Genomic DNA, 25,027 nt, shown 5'->3' with positions numbered 1-25,027 from the left:
GTTAGGAAAACTGGGCTCTTAGTTGATCATTTGCAAAGCTATGTCATCTGTCTGACCCTGACTTTCCTGATCACTGATGACTGTGGCGATTCTAAAGTGATATTTTATCTCTAATTAAAACAATGAACTATTAATATGAGGTCAACTGATAGACTTCTTACCTGATTTCAGTGTGACGACAAAAGCAAAGTATTTGAGGGAAAAGCATCAGCCACTTTTATTTGAGAGTTTCAGAGGGGTTGTGGGAGAAAACATCAGAAATTTCACATTATAAAGGTTTGTTGGTGGTTCAGTGGCTAAAATTCTTGCCTTCCATGTGGGAGACCCTGGTTCGATTCATGGCCATATACCTCAAGCAGAACCACTATCTCTCTGTCTGTGGAGGCTTGTGTCTTACTATGATGCTGAACAGATTTCAGCAGAGCTTCCAGACTAAGACAGATTAGAGAGAAAAATCTACTTCCCCAAAACCAGCCACTGAAAACCCTATGGACCACAACAGTCTAACATATAACCAATCATGGGGATGGTGCAGGACTGGGCAGTGTTTCATTCTGTCGTGCATGGGGTTGCCATGAATCAGGGGCAGACTTGATGGCAGCTAACAACAACACTAAGCGAAAAGCCAAACTTTAAGATGCTCTACTAAATGTATGCTAAATGTACGTAATAAAGTATTAAATTTGTTTGACAGTTAATTTTTTAAAACCTTTTTATTTTGAAATAGCTATAGAGTCACAGGATGTTGCAAGCATAGTACAGAGAGGTTCCATGTTCCCTTCACCAAGCTTCCCCCAAGGATTACGTCTTCCATGACTATAGTACAAAATCGGGATATTGACACTGGCACAATGTGTATGTGTAGAGCTGTGTCATTACCACATGTGTGAATATATGTAACCACCATGGCAATCAAGATACGGAACAGTTTCTTCACCACAAAGAGTTTCCTTATGTTCCAAAACCAAAAACCAAACCCGCTGCCGTTGAGTCAGTTCTGACTCATAGCGACCCTATAGGACAGAGTAGAGCTGCCCCATAGGGTTTCCAGGGAGCACCTGGTGGGTTCCAACTGCCGACCTTTTGGTTAGCAGCCGTAGCACTTAAGCACTAGGCCACTGGGGTTTCCCTCCTCATGTTACTCCTTTATAATCACACTCACCTTCCTCCCCTCCACCGTCCCTAATCTCTGACAGCCACTGATCTGTTTTCCATGTCTGTAGTTTTGTTATTTTGAGGATGTTACGTAAACAGCATCATATAGTATATGACCTTTTCAAATTAACTTTTTTCACTCAGCATAATGAGCTCAAGATCTTATCCAAGTTGTTGGATATATTATGAGTTTGTTCCTTTTTTATTGCTGAGCAGTATTCCATGGTGTGGATGCTCCACAGTTTATTTAACCATTCACCTACTGAGGGAAATTTTAGATGTTTCCAGTTTGGGGCTATTACAAATCAAGCTGTTACGAAAAATTATATACAGGTTTTTGTGTAGATGTAAGTTTTCGTTTCTCTTGGATAAATGTCAAAGTGCTGACACATATGGTAAGTGTGTGTTTAGTTTTTAAGAGACTTCCAACCTGTTTTCCAGAGTGGCTGTATCATTTTACATTCCCATGAGTGATGCACAAGAGATTCAGGTTTTCACCATTGACCACATTTAGTATTGCCACTATTTTTTATTTTAGAAGTACTAAATGTTGTGTGGAGCCCTGGTGGCGAAGTGGCTGAGAGCTCAGTCTGTAACCAAAAGATTGGCAGTTTGAATCCACCAGCCACTCCTTGGAAATTCTATGGGGCAGTTCTACTCTGTCATATAGGGTCACTATGAATTGGAATTGACTTGATGGCACACAACAACAGCAACAACAAAAATGGTGTGTTGTGATATCTCATTGTGGTCTTAGTACATCTCTAATGGCTAGTAATGTTGAACATATTTTCATATGCTTATTGCCATTTGTATATTCTCTTTGATGAAATGTCTCTTTATATGTTTTGCCCATTTTCTAACTAGATTGTTTTTTTCAAATGCTGAGTTTTGAGAGTTCTTTATGTATTCTGGGTACTGGACCCTTGTCTGATATGTAGTTTGCAGATATTTTCTCCAACTCCGTAACTTGTCTTTTCATTCTTTTAACGGGGTCTTTCACAGGACAAAAGTTTTTATTAGGATGAAGTCCAATTCATTGATTTTTTTTTTTTCTTTTGTGGATTGTGCTTTTGTCAAGCCCTAGGTCCCAAAGACTATCTCCTTTCTTTCTTTTTTTTTTTGAAAAGTTTTTATAGTTTTACATTTAAGATTGTAATCTATTTTATTTTTAAAATAAAGTATGAGACTTAGGTCGAGGTTCCTTTTTTTTGGCCTGTGGATATCCAATTGTTCCAGCATCATTTGTTGAATTGCTTTTACACCTTGTCAAAAATTAGTAGGTTTTACCTGTGTGGGGCTACCAGGGTCTCTGTTCTGTTGTACTGATTTTTTGTGTCTAGCCCTCTGGTGATACCACCAAAGTCTTGGTTACTGTAGCTGTATAATAAATCTTGAAATCTGGTAGAGTGATTCCTCGTATTCTTTTTTTTTTCCAAAAATTTCTTAGATATTCTGGTTTATTTGCCTCTCCTTATAAATTTTAGGTAAATCTTACCTACATATATATATATATATATATAATTGCATTAAATCTGTATATGAACTTGGAGAGAGTTGACATCTTTACTAAATGAAGTCTTCCAAACCATGAACGTGGTATGTCTATTTATTTGGATCATCTTTGTTTTCTTTTTCATTAGTGTTTGTAGTTTTCGCCATACAAATCCTATATATGTTTTGTTAGATTTTACATTTAAGCATTTTGTTTTGTCTTTTTTTATGGAGCAGTTGTAAATGGAATTGTATTTTAAATTTTGGTTTCTGTGTGTTCATTGCTAGTACATAAAAATACAACCGATTTTTGTATGCCACTTACTAGTACTTGGAATTTGTTTTAATATTCCTTGGGATTTTCCATATAAATCATCATCTGCAAAAAAGGGAAGTTATAATCCTTTCTTTTAATCTGTGTACCTTGTATTTCCTTTTCTTGCCTTATTGTGCTTGTTAGAATTTCCAGTACAATGCTGAATAACAGTAGTCAAAGTGGACATCCTTGCTTGCTCTCAGTCTAAGGGGGTAAACATTTAGTCTTTCACCAATAAGCGTGATGTTAGCTGTAGGTTTTGTACATATTAGTAAAGTTGAGGAAGTTTTCCTTTATTCCTCATTTTCTGAGTGTTTTTATCATGAATGGGCATTGACTTTTGTCAAATGCATTTTTAATATAAATTGATATGATTGTGTGAGTTTTTTTCTTTAGTGTGTTAATATGGTTAGATTACATTGAATTTCAAATATCAACCAGACTGTGTCTTTGCAATAAGCCCTGCTTAATCATGGTGTATAATTCTTTTTATATGTAGCTGAATTCTATATGCTAATATTTTGTTAAGAATTTTTGCATCTGTAATCATGAGGTGATTATAGATGCAAAAATTCTTAACAAAATATTGGCATATAGAATGAGGTGGAAACCCTGGTGATGTAGGGGTTAAGTGCTAAGGCTGCTAACAAAAGGCTCAGCAGCTTAAATCCGCCGTGCTCCTTGGAAACTCTATGGGGCAGTTGTACTCTGTCCTATAGGGTCGCTAGGAGTCGGAATCGACTCGACGGCACTGGGTTTCACTGGGTCATCATGAGGTTTTTTTTGTTTTGTTTTTTGGTACTGTTTTGTCTCATTTTGATATCAGGCTTCATAAAATGAGTTGGGAATTGTTCCCCTCCTCTTCGATTTTCTAAGAGATTGTATAGAATTGGTGTTAGTTCTTTAAACATTTGGTAGAATTCTCCAGTGAAACCATCAGGGCCTGAAGATTTCTTTTTGGGAATTTTAAAATTATGAATTAAATTTCATTGATAGTTGTAGTGCTATTCAAATGGTCTACTTCATGTTGGGTGAGATGTGGTACTTGGTACTTTAAAACTGATTCATTTCATTTAAGTTGTCAAATTTATGTAAAGTTGTTTGTAGTATTTCTTTATCCCTTTGATGTCTTTAGGATCTACAGTGATATACCCTAACTTATTCCTGATATTGGTAATTTGTGTCTTCTCTCTTTTTTTGTTTGTCAGTCTTGCTATAAGTTTGTCAGTTTTATTGATCTTTTGAAGCAGTGGTTTTTTGTTTCATTGATTTTTCAAATTGTGTTTTTGTTTTCAATTTTACTGATTTCTGCTCTTTATTATTTCCTTTCTTCTGTTTGCTTTGGGTTTATTTTGCTCCTTCTTTTCTAGTTTACTTAGGTGTGAATTTAGATTATTGGCTTGAGACTTTTCCTCTTTTCTAATGTAAGCATTTAGTGCTATGTATTTCCCTCTCTGTACTGCTTTAGCTACATACAACAAATTTTGATAAGTTGTATTTTCATTTTCATTCAGTTCAGTGTATTTTTTTTTTTTATTTCCCTTGAGACTTCCTCTTTGAGCCATGGATTATTTAGAGGTGTGTTGTTTAGTTTATAAGTATTTGGACCTGGAATGGACACACTGCTCCAGGGGGTGACAGGCACCTCTTATCCCTGGGTATGGCACTAAATGCATATTCATCTGAGACCGTCTCTTCCAGTACTCTCTTCCCCATGATGCTCTGTACTGCTTTCATCTGAATGAGCCTCCCTCTTCTCTCCTCCTTCTAACAGAAGCCTTTTCCTCTGACACTCTCGTATTATAAGGAAATGAATTTCCGTACATCCTCATCCTGTACACCGAAAGCTTCACTCTCTCCCCTTCTTTGCATTTATCGAACCTCTTCCATGAGGGCAGTGATTCTCTTACAGATCTTCTTTGCCTCAAGTCCTGCTTCACTACAGGACCATTGAGAGTTTATTTCTGTCATGTAAATACAAGATCTGGGAAACAATATCAAGATAAATATCTTGGGTTGACTACCTCCTCACATGTGAATGATGGATGAGAGTCCTTGAGACATCATTGTGGGTTTAATAAGCTAGCAACTGGAAGACGTGCATTCATGGGTGGGGAGATGGGGACCAGCTGGTGCAATGAGTGTGCAGGAAGGAGCTCTATAGGGTATTAGGCCAATACAGTCATGGTAGATTTTTGTTTCATTGATTTTTCAAATTGTGTTTTTGACTGTAACCACTCCTAGTGATCTACCAAAGTTCTTGTGATCATGTTGTCTATGCCTTAAACTGTCGAGTGTGGTCTGTATCTATGGAACTCAGCATTTAGCGTGCTAATGTCTCTCGGAGTTGGTAGTTAACTCCTTGTTCCTGAACCTGATTTAGGTCATTGGTCTTCTTTGACATCTTGTGCCCTTCCAAATACTTTAGTTTAGGCATCATGAATAGGAAGGTGCTGACTACTGACTTCCTTTGGTAAGGGAGACTCTTTCATTTTAAGGTATTTGCAGGACTGAGCAATAGAGCTTTGTGCAATAATGAAAATGGTCCATATCTGCACTGTCCAGCATGGTAGCCGCTAGCCACCTGGGCTATTGAGTAATTGAAATGTGGCTGGTATGCCTAAAGAACTGAATTTTTAATATTATTTAAGTAAATAAAATTAAGTAACTCTAAATATAAATAGTCACATGTGGCTAGTGGCTACCTTGTTATATAGCACAGTCTTAGGACATTTACTTAATTCCCTTGTTCATATTTCACTCTTTTCTTTATTATTATTGAACCTAGGGCAATAATGGGCCCCTGGTAGCACAGTGGTTAAGCGCTTAGCTGCTAACCAAAAGGTCAGCACTTTGAATCCACCAGCCGCTCCTTGGAAACTCTACAGGGCAGTTCTACTCTGTCCTATAGGGTCACTATGAGTTGGCGGCCATGGGTTTGGTTTTTGGTTTTAGGGCAATAATACTCAACCGCATCTGCTCTAGAGACATGGACTTATTTATCTCCTCATGTAGATCCTAACAAAGATCTAGAATTCAGGAGGTGCTGGTATCTTATCTGTTGCTTATACACGTGTTGCTGAAATATTATCATTATAACCATGTTCATGCTGTAGCTTACATATATTTTTGTTGGTGTCGTTCTTAGTAAGGCTACTGACAAGCCTGAGGAAATTATTAGTGAGAGTTCCTCAGAGAGTGAGGAAGATGAAGAACCACCCGATCATCGTCAGGAGGCAAATGCTGATTTGCCGTCTGAATATTGGCAAATTCAGAAGCTGGTGAAATACTTAAAGGTAAGAAAGACCTTTTGTGCTTTATTTTCAATGTTCATTTTAAAAATCCTTTCCCCAAAATGGATATTCTACTTCCAAGTTTATTATATATTTCTTTCCAATAAGGGCAGTAAGCATCCCTCTTATTATGTATTAAAAAAAGGTGTTCACAGGGGAAGGTCTCATTACCCTAGGTTGGTGAGGTTAGTCCGCATGGAACAGCCAGGCTGCCCAGTACCGGCCCTCTCCCCTGGTTAGAGAGAGGGGAGTTTGGCAGCGACAGTCACCGCAGCGGCACTGCTTTCCCTACCCCTCGAGCTTGATGCTAGCATGGCAATAAGAATTCCCACCAGTTGCAAAGCATTCCAGCTGATGCTATTCTGCAGTGAATGTGACTAAGATAACGCATTAAGTGATTCTTTCTGGATAAATACTTGGTCCCTCATGCCTTATCAGCCTACTTGCAGTGTGAGACTGAACTTGACAGTTTTTGTAAAAAAGATTTATTATATTAATAGTTTTAGCTCTTTTTACAATTAATGAAGTTAAAATATGAAGGAAAGGGATTACTGCAGTGGAAATGTGAGCAGTATTTATGTGATGGTAAAAGCCTAAGCTGTAGCCAGATAGTTTTGTGAGGTGCTTAGTAAGTGACACAGCCTAGAACTTAGCATACGTCTGATTTCACAAACTCATGCTCTTTCCACTGCACCATGAAATGGTGATTAAGTCACAAAAATATCATATTTTAATTTTACTAATTGTAAAACAAGCTGACCATTCCTGCCTCAGCTGGAATTCCCAGAATTCTTCAGAAAAAGTTATGTGCTTTTCTGAATCCCAGATCCCAGACAAATTAGGCGACAGATTGGAAAAAATGGAGAAAAGTTTTATAATTCTCCTTTAAGAATTAAAGTTTAATAGTCAACATAGAGACATTACTGGTTTGAAGGAATCCACTGGTATCGTGGAAAGCAAGAACAGAAAATGCTGACAACTTTTAGGAGCCAGGTAGGAGAGAAGTGGTCACGACTAAGCTCATGGTCAGTCTCGCTTATAGCTTTTTGCATGTTGTAAGTGTGTTCGTGGCTTTGTCTGCTGCTAATGGTGAGACCTTGTTGCAAAAATAAATATTAATATGTTTACATGTATAGTATACTTTATACAAATCTTATTAAACCACCACCAGCAACAAAAAACCAAATCCATTGCCATTGAGTCGATCCCAACTTGTAGTGACCCTATAGGACAGAGTAGAAACTGCTCCATAGGGATTCCAAGGAGCAGCTGGTGGACTTGAACTGCTAACCTTTTTGGTTAGCAGCCGAGCTCTTAACCACTGCACCACCGGGGGTCCTTCAAGTCGTATAAAACCAAAAAAACTAAACCCTTTGTCATCGAGTTGATTCTGACTCACAGTAACCCTGTAGGTCAGAGTAGAACTATCCCGTAGGGTTTCCAAGGAGTAACTGGTGGATTTGAACTGCCGATCTTTTGGTTAGCAGCCATAGCTCTTAACTACTACGCCACTAGGGTTTCCTCAAGTCCTATAAAAAAAAATACTGGTAGCAAAATAAGTCCTGAAGTTAGAAATTCCTGTGATCCTGTGTAGTCTTATCAAGCTGGTTTGGAGGTCCAAATGTTATGTTATTTAGATATACCCTGTAATATTTGCTGGCATTTTCCAGTTTTTGAGTATTTGTTATAAACCGCAACTTGCTCTCTGCAAGCAGTTTAGCAGAGGAGATGTTCATGTTGTGGAACATTCCAACAGGAAACCGGAAAGCCATCTAAAATCTGAATTAGCAAAAACGATATCTATTTCAGTGGCCAAATCAAAATCAGGGCAAGCCTATGCAACATTTGTAACATTAAAAAAGGAAATGAAGCAAACCCTCATGCCCAGCTTCGCAGTGCTTTTGGAAGCCTCCTAATGATTTGACCAATATCAATGCAAAACTAAACTTTTTTTTTTTTTACTTCTGGAATATTTGTCGTGAAACGAAGATCAACACTATTCAATAGGACAATCAATGCCTTGTGTGTTTTAAAATTCCACTTTAAGAATGATATAAAATATTTTTAATTTTATCTTTAAATTTTTAATGATTTCTATTTGACATATATTTTGTGTTAATGTTCCCCTCTTTTAATGTTTTTATTATCAAATGCCTATATCAGATAGAGGTGATTTCTACATGTATAATTGTGTCATAATATATTGCTTTATAGTAATAATGAACTGTGCATATATTATATAGACTTTTTTTTTCTTTTTACAGACAATCTCCATTACCTAAAATTATTCACTACTTACGGTTATGATCACTCATTATTATTTAAAATCACATAAATATGAAAAATACAGAATAACTTAGGATTTGGGAATTCTTGAGAATTCTTGGGAATTCCCATTTTTTATTCCTGAATCACGGAGATTAATATCTGTCAGGAATTTGGAAACTGTAGTGTGGAGCGCAGGCAGGCTTTCACACTCCTCTAAACCCCTCGGACAGGTGTCTTTGTGCAGTGCACAGACTGTGCAACTGAACCCAGTGCCTGGCATGCACAGCCACAATGCTGGACCCGGGGCCCTCAGGAGACCTTGACACCTCTGTTCCTTTACTGAACAACAGGGCTGGTCGTGGTTCCTCTCCCTCAACACTTAAAAAGCATGTCTTCTGGGGTGGGGAATGGGGACTGGCGGCAGAGAACTTTGACACTCACCACTCTCTCAGATGTGAGTGGCTGGAGCCAGTGGCTTGAGTCTTAGGGGCTTGGACATGGCCTTTGGAAGAAGAACTGGGAGTCACTGATGTTTATCCAAAGAGTCCTGGCCCATTAGGTTTATTTCGTTAGTAAAAGGAAACAGAGTCACAGGTGTGGAGAAATAACAGGAGTCAGGAGGCAGAGTAAGGGGGTAGTTAGAATAATGGTCTTTGGTGTTGGACAGATTTAGGTGGAGTTGGGATTCTGCCACTTACTAGTTCAGTGGCTTTGGGTGAGTCACCTAAGCCCTCTAAGCTTCAGTTTCCTCATTGGTCAAGATGAGAAAGTTAATATTCTCATAATTTAGTATTATTATGAAAATTAAATGAAATATAACACATGTAAATGCTTAGTACAAAGTACTTAACTGTTGGCAATGATTACTTACATTGCATATTATTATAGAAAATGTACAGCACAAAGTCCTCTTGACTTGCACAGGTGGCCTTCAATTTTTGCTTTATGCTTTCTAGCAACCAATAAACGGAGGAAAAGTACAATCAGTTAAGAGACTCTTACCATCATAAGGTAAAAATAAACCAGTTGCCAATGAGGATAACTCAGCCTGGTGCTAAGAACAGAACGAATTTTCCCCTTTGAGCCTTAATGGGGCAGACACGGAGTGAGGGAGTGGACATCCTCAATAATACCCGCCCAGTGAACATGACGAAGAGTTTCACGTAATAGTCCAATTAGTAGACAACTGTCGTGAGTGTTTCAGCTCTTTAGGGTAAGTCCATATAGTATTAGGCCAAAAAGGGATGCACTATTTCTACCCCAGAACAGCTAAGGAAAACATTTATTGATGAAGTGCTACTTAAGCTTGCACAAGTTACTCATCAATAAATCATGTGCAAATGTGATACTTTTGGCCAGACAGTAAATTTCTTGGACTTCTTATAGTTCCCACTGGTAAATATTCTTAACATAACCAATAAAAGAGAAAGTATATCTACAAATGATTTCAAGGTTTTTGACATTTTGATAAATGTTTTATATGGAGACACAAAGAGATGTTAAAAGTCTATGAATGCAAGATTGAATGCCTCCAAGTCATCTCAAAATAAATACAACTGACGTTTTAATTTATAAAATTATGCCTCATGTAGACTTAAACTAGCAGAGAAATGTTAACGTCGATCTGAATTTCTACTTACCATTTTCCAAGTAGAGCAGTGTCTGTGATTATTGAAAAAAAATTTGATGAACTCGTTAATACGCAATCAGGTCAGTGAACTATAGCTTATTATTTATCCAGAACTATGAGCTCAGATTTTGGCACATAAGTAAAGGGAGTTTGTATTTAATTTTTTGGTTTTGACATATGTTCATTTCAACTTGCAAGTTTTATCTATGTATATATTCTTTTAATGCAGATTTTTTGAAGGCAACTTAATTTTTTAATTAATGAATAGATTGCATTTTTACCCATCAACTTCCAAATGTCTTTTTTTCCCCTCAAAGCTTGTAACTTTGTGCTTTAGTTTTAAATGAAGCAATAGACCCCTATTTCAGCTACTGTTATTGATTAATACCCTTTGCCTTCTACTATTGTTGGGCTTTGGGTTGTGTGTCTTATCAGCTACTCCTTGAGCAGTGGGATTGTGTTAAATTCATTTCTGTATTCCCCAGGGTGTCTTGTTAATGAGCACAGCCTCCTTCTTCCATCTCCTGCCCAAATGGTATGAGGGGGAGAGAACGAGGCCTACAGGGAGCAAGGTCTGGCTGTTCTTCCCTCTCAGCTCCATAAGAGCCATTTTTCCTCGCCCTGAGTCAGACTTGTTCTTTGTGCTGTTAACGTCTTTCCGCACCTTCTCTGGTTCCTGTCTTTCCTCACTTTTTCTTTGTATGTATATTTTATGGTGCCTTTACTAGCTTTACATGGACAGCATTTTCTCCTCTGGCCAGGACTGCTTTGAAATCTTACAATTAGGATGTTTTTCTTTTGATCAGTTGAAGTGACTGGGGGAGATGTTATGCCACACATTCGTTCTGTGAATATCTCTAAAAATACAGTCAAGTTTCACCCATTTCTGACTAAGGTGTATGGAGAACTCCTTTGTGAAGTAATAGGAGAGTTGTAGGATTGTTTTTTGAAATGTGGACTTATTATTCACAAGTATATTATAAATTAATATAATGAGTGCTTTTAAGCTAGGTAAAATGTTCAGAAGTCATAATTATACATAGTTCTGCATTTCATACACATTAGTGTTGTTGTTAGTTGTTGTTGAGTTGGTTCCAACTCACGGTGACCTCATGCGTAACAGAAAAAACATTGCTCAATCCTGATTTCTTGAAAGCCTCATGAAATCCGCTTCTCTGTGGATTGAAATGGATCAGGTATGGAATTTAATACTATAGAATCAGTAAATCCAAGAGGAAAATCATGAAGACTAGGGTGATGTCTAGAAAATGGTCAGTCAGCTTCTAAATAGTTTGGAGAGATCTCTGAGGCTAGGTGTAGAATCATGATTTACCTCTCCTGTGGGCATTTTCCCTGGGGCTGCCACTAATGGATAAGATACCTTCCTGGCATCAGCCCCAGGCTCAGCTAGGTACTGTTACTCATAGCAACATTGGAGGCAGCTGCCTCTACTTCAAAGTGTTTCCTTCAGCTGGGCCATGCTTACGGCAGTGGGACTTTAGGGGCTCTTGGGAAGCCTGGTTCTTCTGTGGCAGGTGGATGAGGAAATGCTGCTATGAAATTCTGATAACAGGCTGCAAGCTGGCTTTGGATCTAACTAGATACTAATGGCTAACCATTTTATAGTGCAGGCACTGAGAAGTAATTGCTAGTAAAAGGGGAGCGGCAGGATTTAAATCAAGGCAGATGGGCTTCAGAGCTCACGTTCTATACAATATCCATGTGAGGGCTGCCAGACTGTGCTCATGGCCAGAGAAGGCACACCGGGAGAAGCTCAGACTTCAGCCTCAAATGGCTCCCAGGGCAGGCTATGTCTGGGTCACTAACTTTGACTGTTGTGGCTATACCTGATAACGAGTGTGTGCCATCTCTTTCAGTATATTTGGGGTGTTATCTGGGTCCAGGCGGAGGCTGGTTGCTTTTTAGCCCCATGTCCTCCTACGTAGATTTTCCCTGGTGGGAAACTGTCACAAAGGAAACAACACTTGATGGAAAGACACTAACAGATGCAGGCAAAGGATATGAGTTTCTTTAATATAAAGCATACACCTTCCTCGACCAGACAAAGCAGGAGACAGAACGGCCTTCTCTCCTATGGAGAGTGAGCTTCCCTGGCCTTGACTTTCCTCTAGGATGCCTTGCTGTGGAGGATATCATTCATCAGGGTGAGCATCCCACTGGGTCCTTGAAGAATCTGTCTTGTTCTCACAGAGGTTTTATACTGTGCTACCTGTCTGCTGGAAACCTTGGTGGCGTAGTGTTTAAGTGCTACGGCTGTTAACCAAAAGGTCGGCAGTTAGAATCTGCCAGGTGCTTCTTGGAAACTCTATGGGGCAGTTCTGCTCTGTCCTATAGGGTTGCTATGAGTTGGAATTGACTCAATGGCAGTGGGTTTTTTTTTGGTTTTGCCTGCCTGCCTGCTTGTTTACCAGGGGTGAGTGATTGGTAGCAAGCCCAGAGCATTTCTGAGTACTTGCTCGCTGCAATAGTGGAGGAATCTAGGTTAATTCCCTGAGCCGTTTCTCCTGACATACCTCCTCCCTGTGGGATGCCTATTTCTGCACCTGGGATTTTGATCAGAGTCCAGCTGGAGTAGCAGGGAGTCATGATGACAGAGAAAAATGAACCCATGAGCAGGTGGTTTGCAGAGTGAATCTGAGTGGGAGAGCCAGGAGGTCTGTAACAAGGGGGTTGCATTGATAGGGTGTGTTGGGGGCTGGGAATAGGGTAGTGTCCTTGGAAGCTGTGAAGAAATGGCCAAGAAAGAAGATAAGTGAGCTAATGGGGAGTGTTTGGCTCAGAGATGATTATGTTTAAGAAGAGTGAAATACTCAAATAGAATAGCCCATGCAACAGTTGGAAATAAAGAACTGAAACTCAAATTATTTATTTGAAATAGAAATGCTGTTTAGGGAGCCAGGGAAATTAATGGGACTGAAAAGAGAGTGTGGAGTGTGTGGACCTGTTTGTATCTATGTCTTTTTATTCATTTTTGAATGTGACCTCTTAATAGCTAATCAGAAAGTAGCTGCCTCATTTGAGTTAATACAGATAAGGCCATATTTTTGGATCGAAATCCCTATATTTAACTAACAGTGTTTCATTACGTATTAGTTTGCCACCCTGTAAGTAGATTGGTTCATCAATCTTTTTTAAATTTTGAAGAAAACATTTTATTTAGTAATTTTATGCAAATAGCTAGCAAATAAAAACATTGATTAAAGCAGTGATTAAGGAAATGATTAGAAAAAATGTGAAGCAAAAGAGAAAAATGTCGATTTTTGAAGTTAGTGTCTTTCCATTTGAAAGCTCCTGCACACTGAATGAAATGATCTCTCAATGACCCTGCAATGAGATGGAGTGACACAATAGCCGCAGATGTGGGCTCAAACACACCAACAATCATGAAGAAGGCACAGGACCAGGCGACGTTGCCTTCTGTTATTATATAAAGTCAGCATGAGTTGGAACTGACTGGATAACAGTTAAAAACAATAGCACTCTAAAACTACAAGGAACTAGATATAAAGACTGGGGAAATGATGGGTTGATTAATTAATATAAATTCACAAATATGACATCACTCTTGAGGATTCTTTTGGGACAATCATGATTATCCAGATTCTAGGGGAATGGTGAGGTTGAGATCTGTGGGGAAAATTATGGACACATGTAACTCAGCAGAGAAGAAGGGCTGATGTAGACTATTGTTGGCGGGATAGGGTTATAACTGGGCACACATATTACTCTCTTCCCCATCCACAATCTCGGTCCCTGGGTTGTCCAAATATTTTGCCCTAGGCTACTAACCAAAAGGTTGGTGGTTCGAATCCACCAGTGGCACTGCGGAAGAAAGGTCTGGGGATCTGCATGCACCAAGATTATAGCCAAGAAAACCCCATGGAGCAGTTATGCTCTGTAACACGTGGGGTTGCCATGAGACAGAGTCAGCTTGACATCAGTACCCACGATGTGTTGGTGAGATGCAGGGCCTAATATGTTTATCCTGTAGAACCGAGCTCAGAAAATGCTGGTGTGAATTTTACCTTGCAGGTGAACCAGGGAGCTCTGCTGGTTAACCTGTTCTGTTACATATCCACAAATTCAGAGTTTTCAGGTCATGATAAGTGAACATGCTTGGTGGTTCCGCAGGGCGGTCGTGACTAGTACTCTACTCCAGAGCGACCTGTAGAAGACATTCATATTAGAAACTCCACGAGACCTCAGAATAGACTCCCGGGCTCTCTCCCTGCGACGTTTTGGATTTCCTCTCTGAGGGGAGATTCTTGGTAGAGACATTTTTCAGGCTTGAAAACCGTTGTCAAGAGTGCTCTTGTGGGGCTTGGTTCCTGTATGATCTTGAATGAACTGATTTTTTAAAAAAAGCCCACAAAACCTAAATTGGTTAACGAGTTCTTCTAAGTGGTAATTGGGAGTTATGTGATTTTTCATCGGAGGAATTTGATGTGCATTATAATCCATTACAGTTAATTAAATTCCTTTCCCATTACTCGGGTTTTGGATATTGAGCGGCAGGTAGTGCTTTCCTGGTCGCACTGGTGGAAAAGCTGAGAAATCCTTTGCTCCAGGCCGCGCAGAGGCCTGGGACCAAGGCCAGGGCTGTATCTTTATTGCCTGCTGCCTGTTCGTTCTGTTTCACTGTCAAGTAATTCAGGACCCACAAGGCCTACAGACTTTGCTGATGTGTCTTTGGGTCTTCTCTTTTGTTTGGTTTTCTTCATTTGAGTAAGGGACTAATTAAACAGGGAACACTTAGAATTCATTACTCATTTTTGGAAAAAGTTTTGAATTAGCACTAATTCGCGCCTCAGATAAACTTTGTGGACTACGACACTACCACCATGTAAAGTTAATTCAATATTCATTTTTAGAAGGCAGTGTTAGAGTCTGCTTTTTTATTAAGTTTTTACTTAAAGAGATGAAGAAGGTACAATGTTTTCCTTTTATAAAGAATCTTACTAAAATGGAAAACAATGTTCACAGTTTAACCTCATTGCCATTGAATCGATTCTGATTCATAGCGACCCTAAAGGACAGAGTAGAACGGCCTCATAGGGTTTCTGTACCCAAATAAACTTCAGTAGTTAGGAAGGAAAATTAGTGCCACTCTCATGAGAAATGTTCTTTAAGTTAATACATAGGCTGTTACACTGATGTTGGTTAACTTTAAAAAGTATCTTAGAGACATGAAGAGTAGGAGGACTTTTTAAAAAATAGTTGAATTAATTAATTTATTTATTGTGCTTTAGGTACAAGTTTACAAATCAGCTCAGTCTCTCATGCAAAAAGTTATGCACACCTGGCTGTGTCCTCCTAGCTGCTCTCCTCTTAATGAGACAGCACATTCCTCCTCTCCATTCTGTATTCCCTGTGTCCATTCAGCCAGCTCCTGTCCCCCTCTTCTTTCTCATCTCGCCACCAGACAGGAGTTGTCCACATAGTCTCAAGTGTCTACTTGAGCCAGGAAGCTCACCCCTCACCAGTATCATTGTCTATCTTATTAGCCCAGGCCAATCCCTGTCTAGAGTTGGCTTCAGGAATGGTTCCAATCTTGGGCTAACAAAGGGTCTGGGGAAAATGACCGTCAGCGTTCCTCTGATCTCAGTCAGACCATTAAGTCTGGTCTTTTTACGAGAATTTGAGATCTGCATCCCACTGTTCTCCTGCTTCATTAGGGTTTCTCTGTTGTATTCTCTGTCAGGGCAATGACTGTTGGTAGCCTGGCACCATCTAGTTCTTCTGGTCTCAGGCTGATGGAGTCTCTGATTTGTGTGGCCTTTTCTGTCTCTTGGGCTCATATTTACCTTGTGTCTATGGTGTTCATCCTTCTCCTTTGCTCCAGGTAGGTTGAGACCAATTTATGCATTTTTTTTTTTACATGGCCGCTTGCTAGCATTTAAGACTGCAGAAGCCACTCACCAAAGTGGGATGCAGAACGTTTTCTTAATAGATTTTGTTATGCTAGTTGACCTAGATGTCACCTGAAACCATGGCCCCCAGACCACCAACCCTGCTACTTTGGCCTTCAAAGCAGTTGGTTGTATTCAGGAAACTTCTTTGCTTTTGGTTTAGTCCAGTTGTACTGACTATCCCTCTGTTGTGTGTTGCCCTTCCCTCCACCTAAAAAAATCTATGTCTTTCTAGTTAGTGAAATATCCTTCTCCCTCCCTTCCCACCCTCTTAACCATCCCAGAATATTTTTTCTGCATTTAAACTTTATCTAGATTTCTTGTAATAGTGGTCTCATACAATATTTTTGACCTTTTGCAACTAATTTCACTCAGCATAATGCCTTCCAGTTTCCTCCATGTTATGAAATGTTTCACAGATTAATCATTGTCCTTAATCATTACGTAGTATTCCATTGTGTGAATATACCATGACTTATTTATTCATCCATTGATGGGCACCTTGATTGCTTCCATCTTTTTGCTATTGTAAACAGTGCTGCAATGAACGTGGGTATGCATATATCTGTTTGTGTGAAGGCTCTTATTTCTTTAGGGTATATTTGAAGGAGTGGAATTGCTGGGTCATATGGTAGTTCTATTTCTAGCTTTTTAAAGAAGTGCCAAATTGATTTCCAAAGCGGTTGTACCATTTTCCATTCCCACCAGAAGTGTATAAGTGTTCCAGTCTCTCCACAACCTCTCCAACATTTATTATTTTGTGTTCTTTGGATTAATGCCATCCTTGTTGGAGTGAGATGGAATCTCGTTGTAGTTTTGATTTGCATTTCTCTAGTGGCTAATGATCGTGAGCACTTCCTCATGTATTTGTTAGCCACCTGAATGTCTTCTTTAGTAAAGTGTCTGTTCATATCCTTTGCACATTTTTAATTGGGTTTTTTGCTGTTTAGTTTTTGCGGTATCATGCAGATTTTAGAGATCAGATGGTGATTGGAAATGTCATAGCTAAAAACTTTTTCCCAATCTGTGTGTAATCTTTTTACTCTTTTAGCGAAGTCTTTGGATGAGCATAGGTGTTTGACTTCTAGAAGCTCCCAGTTATCTAACTTTTCTTCTGGTATTTGTGCATTGATAGTAATGTTTTATGTACTGTTTATGCCATGTATTAGGGCTCCTAGCATTGTCCCTATTTTTTCTGTAGGAGGACTTTTGACCTTTAAAAAAATAATTACCAGCTGGTAGCACAGTGGTTAAGAGCTCAGCTGCTAACCAAATGGTCAGCAGTTTGAATCCACCAGTTGCTCCTTGGAAACCCTATGGGACAGTTCTACTCTATACCATAGGGTGGCAAGGAGTCAGAAGCAACTTGACGACAAGGGGTTTGGTTTTTTTGACTTTAGAGATTAAATCCCATCATCTAGCAAAATTTCTACTCAATAGAGTTTGCAGTTATGTTTCCTTACATTAGTGTAAGAAGTGAACACATTTTAAGTATTTGGGTTCCTTGAAATGTGTGTTGCTTGTATGTTTACATTACCCACACACAAAAAGTATTATTCTCCTTTTATTTTTATTTCAAGGGAAATTCATTACTCATTTTTGGAAAAAGTTTTGAATTAGTACTAATTGTGCCTCAGATAAACTTCGTTGACTACAGCACTCCCACTGTGTAAAGCTAATTCAGTATTCATTTTTGGAAGGCAGTATTAGAGTCTGCTTTTTCACTAAGTTTTTACTTAAAGAGATGAAGAATGTGATAGTACAGTGTTTTTCTTTTGGCACAGTGGTTAAGTACTTGGCTGCTAACTGAAAGGTGGGTGGTTCAAACCTGGCAGCTGGTCTGCAGGAGAAAGATGTGGCGGTCTGCTTCCATAAAGATTACAGCTTTGGAAACCCTGTGGGGCAGTTCTACTCTGTCCTACAGGGTTTCTATGAGTCAGAAGCAACGTGATGGCAACAGGTTTGGTTTTGGTTTATTTTTATCCCAAGGTAGACTCCTTCATGCACATTGATTCTGAAACTCAGTTAACTGAAGTAATATAAAAATACTGTTTTTTCTAGTTGGTATATGATTTGGGGTTGCTTTTCCTCAATTAAAGCATAGCATTCCTCCTGAGAACAGGAACAAGACAAGGATGCCCTTTATCACCACTCCTATTTACCATTGTGCTGGAGGTCCTAGCTAGAGCAATAAAGCAAGAAAAAGAAATAAAGGATATCTAAGATGGAAAGGAAGAAGTAAAACTATCCCTTTTCACAGATATGCTCCTATACACAGAGAACCCCAAAGATTACATAAAAAAAAGTACTGAAACTAATAGATTCAACAGACTAGCAGGATACAAGATCAACATATAAAAATCAGTTGAATTCCCATATACCAAAAAAGACTACTATGAAAAGGAAAACAGGACAATGGTACCATTTACAGTAACCCACAAAAAGATAAAATACTTAGGAATAAATCTAACCACGGACATAAAAGACCTATACGAAGAAAACTACAAAACGCTACTGCAGGAAACCAAAAGAGAGCTACATAAGTGGAAAAACATACCATGCTCATGGATAAGAAGACTCGATATTGTGAGAATGTCATTTCTACCCAAAGTGATCTACAAATATAATGTGGTCCCAATCCAAATACCAACAGCAGTCTTTAATGAGATGGAAAAATTAATCACCAACTTTATATGGGAAAGAAAGAGGCTCCGTTAAGCAAAGCATTATTGAAGAAAAAGAACACAGTAGGAGGCCTCACACTACCTGATCTCAGAACCTACTATACAGCCATTGTAGTCAAAACAGCCTGGTACTGGTACAGTGACAGACACACGGACCAGTGGAACAGAATCAAGAACCCATCCACCTAAGGTCGGCTTATCTTTGACAAAGGAACAAAGTCCATGAAATAGAGAAAAGGCAGTCTTTTTACAAATGGTACTGGCAAAACTGGATGTCCATCTGTAAAAAAATGGAACAGGGCCCATACCTCACACCATACTCACAGAGTAACTCAAAATGGATCAAAGAAAGACGTAAATATAAAACCTAAAATGATAAGGATCATTTTGGATGAAAAAGTAGGGACAATGCTAGGGGCCCTAGTACATGGCATAAATTTGGTAGAAACCATAACTAACAATGCAGAAACACCAGAAGATAAACTAGGTAACTGGGAGCTCCTAAAAATTAAACATTTGTGCTCATCGAAAGACTTCACCAAAAGAGTAAAAAGAGAACCTACGCACTGGGAAAAGTTTTTTGGCTACGACATATCTGATCAGGGTCTAATCTCTAAAATCTGTAAAATTCTTCAACACCTCAACAACAAAAGACAAATAATTTAATTAAAAAATGGGCAAAAGATATGAACAGACTTCGCCAAAGAATGCATCCAATTGGCTAACAGACAGATGAGGAAGTGCTCCAGATCATTACCCATTAGTGAAATGCAAACCAAAACCACAATGAGATACCATTGCAACCCAACATTACCGGCACTTATCAAAACAAACACAAAAACAAAAAATAAATATTGGAGAGGTTGGGGGGAGACTGGAACTCTTAGGCATTGCTGGTGGAAATGTAAAATGGTATAACTGCTGTGGAAAATGATATGGCACCCCCTTAAAAAGCTAGAAATAGAAATACCATATGATCCAGCAGTCCCACTCTTAGTAATATATCCTGGAGGCATAAGAGCAATCACACATATAGACATATGCACACTCATGTTTATTGCAGCATTATTCACAATAGGAAAAAGATGGAAACAACCCAAGTGCCCATCAACAGGTGAATGGGTAAACAAATCGTGGTACATACACACAATGGAATACTAGAAACCATAAAGAACAATGATGAATCCATGAAATATCTCACAACATGGATGAATCCGGAGGGCATTATGCTGAGTGAAATAAGTCAATCACAAAAGGATAAGTATTGTATGAGACCACTATTACAAAAACCCAAGAAAAGGTTCACACACAGAAAATAACAATCGTTGATGGTTATGAAGGAGAGAAGGGACGGGAAGTGGAAATCACTAACTAGATAGTAGACAAGTGTTAACTTTGGTCAAGAGGAAGATGACTCACGATATAGAGGAAGTCAGCACAAACTGACCAAGCCAAAGTCATAGAAAACTTCCTATAAACATCCAAACACCTTGAGGGACCAAGTCACTGGTGATGAAAGCGGGGATTATGGTCTTGGGGGACATTTAGGTCAATTAGCATAACGTAGTTCATAAAATGTTCTACATCCTACTTTGGTGAGTAGTGCCTGGGGTCTTAAAAGCTTGCAAGCGTCCATCTAAGACACATTTATTGGTCTCATCATGTTTGGAGCAAAAGAGAATGAAGAAAAGCCAAAGGCACAAGGAAAATATTAGTCCAAAGTATTAATGGACCACGTGAACTACAGCCTCCACCAGCCTGAGCCCAGAAGAACCAGGTAGAGCCCGGCTACTACCACCTACCGCTCTGATAGGGATCACAATAGAGGGTCCTGGACAGAAAAATGTAGAACAAATTTCAAATTCACGAAAAAGCAGACTTATTGGTCCGATAAAAACTGGAGGAACCCCAGAGACTATAGCCCCCCGCCACCCTAACTCAGAAGTGAAGCCATCCCCGAAGTCCATATTTCAGCCAAAGATTAGACAGGCCTATAAAACAAGCAATAGCACATGTGAAGAACATGCTTCTTAGTTCAGTCAAGTATACAAGACCAAAGGGCAACACCTGCCCAAAAGCAAAGATGAGAAGGCAGGAAGGGACAGGAAACCTGATCTAATGGACACAGGGAACTCCGGGTGGAAAGGGAAAGGGGGAGAGTGCTGACACATTGAGGGAATTGCAACCAATGTCACAAAACAATTTGCGTATAAATTTTTGAATGAAAACTAATTTGCCCTGTAAACTTCCACCTAAAACACAATAAAAAAGAACTCTTTAAAATGATTTACATAATTATTTTAAATTTAATTAAATGACATATTTTATCAAAAAGGAATATTTAAAATCATATCTCTTTTTCCTGAGAATATACGCACAAAGTGATTCATGATGGGATTAAATAACTTGATATTTTGAAACTTTAGGAAAAAAATAACTCTATCGTACATAAATGGACTTAACTACGGGGTAATCTTATAGTTGCTTCCATGTAACACCTTTCAAAAGCTCAGAGAAGCCCTGTATGTGGTTGGCTGCCTGAAGAATACGTAGTCCTCTCATTCATCTGCATCCTTCAAAAGCTCCTCTGGAAAAGCTAGATCAACAAGAAGCTGCAAACTGAGATTACGTTGTATAGTTCCTTATTGAGTAGCATGAGGTCATTGGCTCATAGCCTAGTAAAATGTGACTCTGACATGACAGTTTTCTATGAGGACCGGTAGAGATAATCATCTCCAGTCTTGGTTTCAGGAATAATTGTGTTTTTCCTGGACAATTGTGTTTCCACGCTTCCCTCCCCATTCCCCATATGTTGTATTGCTTCACTTTGCCTTAATTGCTAAAAAGCCCTGAAGAAAACCTGTGGCTCGCTTGTTAGTGTTGAGGCCTTCCTGGCATCTGTCTGGTATGTTAACCCTCCTTCCAGCCCCATTTAATTTTCCTAGCCCTATTTTCCCTTTGTACCAGTTTTTCTTATTTTTTCTCCTTCATTTTAGAAATAAAGAAAAAACACATGGTAACCCCATGTGTTTTAGAGTAGAACTGCTTCTTAGGGTTTTCAACGGCTGTGACCTTTTGAAATAGTTCACCAAGCCTTTCTTCCATGGTGCCTTCTGGGTGGATTTGAACCACCAACCTTTTGGTTAGTAGCCAAGTGCTTAACCATTTGTGCCACCCAGGGATTCCTCACTTATATCTAAAAAAAACCAAAAACTCATTGCTGTCAAGTCGATTCAGACTCATAGCAACCCCACAGGACAGAGAGAACTGCCCTGTAGAGTTTATCCAAGGCTGTAATCTTTATGGAAGTAGACTGCCACATCTTTCTCCTGAGGAGCGGCTGGTAGGTTCTGACCGCCAACCTTACAGTTAGCAGCTGAGCATTTAACCACTGCACAGCCAAGACTCCTTCACTTGTATCTAAGCCACCTTAAACCTTTCCTGGAACAATGTTGTTCTTAGGTGCCATCAGGTTGGTGGAAACTCATAGCAACCCCATGCACAACAGAATAAAACACTGCCCGGTCTTTCGCCATCCTCACAGCCATTGCTATGTTTGAGCCCAGTGTTGCAGCCACTGTGTCAATCCATCTTGTTGAGGGTTTTCCTCTGTTTTATTCACTCTCTACCAGGCGTGATGCCCTTCTCTGGGGACTGGACCCTATGAGTCAGAGTTGACTTGATGGCACTGGGTTTGTTTTTTGTTTAGGGCTGCCATAACAAAATTCTACAAAGTCGATAACTTTAAAGAGCTGGAATGTATGGTGTCATAGTTCCTGAGGCTAGTATGAATTCAGAGTCAGCAGGGTGACAAAGTTCTCTGGGAAGGCTCTTGGGGAAGATGCTTCCCGTCTCTCTCAGCTTCTGGAAGCCCTGGTGTTCCTTGGTAGACGGTCTTCACATGCCATCTTCCCTCTCTGTCTCCTCTCCTCTTTTATAGGACATCACTATCAGGATGAATTAAGATGAACTCTACTCCACTATGACTTCTTGTTATTTGATAACATCTTCTAAGCCCGTTTCCAAACAAGGTCACATTCACCAATACCAGAGGTTAGGACTACGGTATATGTTTTTGGGGGGACACAATTCAATACATCACATCCAATTTGCCATAACTCTAGTTGTGATTTGCATAACTTTAGTGCTAATGGGCTTTCCTGATTCTTTGAGAGATCCAGGCCTGGGCCTCAAATGGTGGAGGGGGAGAGGACAAAGGAGATGGTGGAAGTGATGGGGAGGCTTCCCATCTCCAGAGGGGAATCTGTACTTTCAGAGGTAAAATATTAATTTCTTTATTTTTTAAGTTTTAAACTCTCCTTGCTTATTGGCTATCATCAATAAATAAGAGTAGAAAATAAGCAGAGTCAAGAAAATTAGATGAGTATGGATATAAACAGGGAGTATGCATATAAACGCAAGTGCTACTGGCTCATAACTGTTTACCTAGCATTTTAATACCACGTCTCTCTAGCTATTGGAAAATTACAATATTAAAGCTCTCAAGGGAGATCCCTTGAGTTTTAACTCATTGTTCATCCATCATTCGTCTATCCATTCATTCACATGTACTGTGAGCTAGGCCGCTAGAGCGTAATTATGTAACATACACCACCCATCTAGCTATTTATATGATTTTTGATTGGAAAGAATTTTGAATTTTATGTAATGATCTGAAAATATCATAGATCTCCTGGGGAATTTGTTGCTCGATGTATTTGCAGCAAGATTTATTTTTGCTCCTCAAGATATGTTTTACCCCCAAATTTATTCGAGAAGCTAAATGGATTTAGAAAAGTAGCATTTTCTAGTTTCCAGTTTATATAATGCACTAGGCTATTGTGCTTTTTGTTTTAAGAACACATACTCACGTCCTTTTACAGAGGTTTGCCTGCTCAAGTATTTCTAAATATAAGCGTTAAGAAGAGTCTAAGAGTTACCAGATTTGATAACAATCTGTCATTTTACCTATATCTATAAACCTATTCTAATCATTAATGTACCCTGCATATTTTTAGGAAAGATATTAAAATCCATGTCCTTTTTGGTCCATTGTTGTTGTTAAATGCTGTCGGGTCGGCTCCCAACTCATGGCGACCCCATTCACAATGGGATTGGACCATTGTGATTCATGGGGTTTTCACTGGCTGATTTTTGGAAGTAAATCACCAGGCCTTTCTTTTTAGTCTGGAAGCTCCACTATCCTTTGATATTCCCTGCTGGCCAGGGTTGGGGACTCCTGTCCCAGCTTTTGTCTCTGAATGGTTTGGCTGGCAGGCTGTGGCCTGCTGATATGTCTGTGGCATGCAGGGCATAACAGAAGGATATATTTCTTTTCTAGTGCTCCCTTACTCTTTTCTGTGTTTAAAATCTTAAAGTATTATAAAAATAATACATTAATATATGCTTATTATAAAAATTCAATAAATGCGAAAGAATAAAAGTCCCCTTCCAGATATTTTTTCTGTTTATATACATACACATATATAATTTTTACACATGAAATGGAATCAAACTATTATTCTATATTTTGCTTTTTATATTTAGTATTATGTCTTGGTTGTCTTTCATATATGGCTCGGTCAATTTAATTATTTCACAGTATTTCATTGCATATATATATATATATATATATATATATAGCTCAATAATTTAACTATTTCCTTATTGATAGCTTTTTTAAAAATGTATTTTTTATTCTGTTTTAGGTGAGGGTTTACAGAGCAAATTAGTTTCCCATTCAACAAATTGTACACAAAGTGTTCCATGGCATTGGTTGCAATCCCCACACTGTGTCAACACTCTCCATTTCTGCCCTGGTTTCCCATTTCCTTTCATCTGATTTCCTACCTATTCCTGCCTTCTCATCTTTACTTTTGGACGAATGTTGCCCTTTTGGTCTCATATAATTGTTTCTTTATGGAGCACACTCTTTTCAGGTGTCATTGTATATTTTATAGGCCTGTTTATTGCTTGGCTGAAAAGTGGTTTCCAGGAATGGCTGCAGTTTTAAGTCGGAGGGGTGTCTTAGGGGTTCCTGCAGCCTCTATCAGGCCAGTAAGTCTGGTCTTTTTTTTATGAATTTGATTTTTCTACATTTTTCTTCCTCTCTGTCTGGGATGCTCTATTGTGATCCTGCTCAGAGTGGTCAATAGTGGTACCATCAAGCTCTTCTGGTCTCAGGGTCTGTAGGCTGTGGTACATGTGGCCCATGAGCTCTTTGGACTAATTGCTCCCCTGAGTCTTTGGTTTTCTCC

At 39.1% G+C, this 25,027-nt stretch overlaps 1 protein-coding gene across 6 annotated transcripts in view; it reads left to right on the top strand.

Moving 5' to 3' along the window:
• Nucleotides 1–25,027, top strand: part of ODAD2 (outer dynein arm docking complex subunit 2) — a 266,790-nt gene that overhangs the window by 52,921 nt on the left and 188,842 nt on the right. For all 6 annotated transcript variants that reach the window (XR_002785889.2, XM_064284958.1, XM_023548827.2 and 3 more), the window contains one exon: nucleotides 6,114–6,261. Coding sequence is in view for 5 of the 6 variants with exons in the window: in XM_064284958.1 (XP_064141028.1) it covers nucleotides 6,114–6,261 (148 nt within the window). In the remaining variant the exon portion in view is untranslated. The remainder of the gene's footprint in view (nucleotides 1–6,113; nucleotides 6,262–25,027) is intronic.

Source organism: Loxodonta africana, chromosome 4, assembly GCF_030014295.1.
Source record: "Loxodonta africana isolate mLoxAfr1 chromosome 4, mLoxAfr1.hap2, whole genome shotgun sequence".
Classification (NCBI taxonomy): Eukaryota; Metazoa; Chordata; class Mammalia; order Proboscidea; family Elephantidae; genus Loxodonta; species Loxodonta africana.
This window is presented reverse-complemented; position numbering and strand designations above follow the sequence as displayed.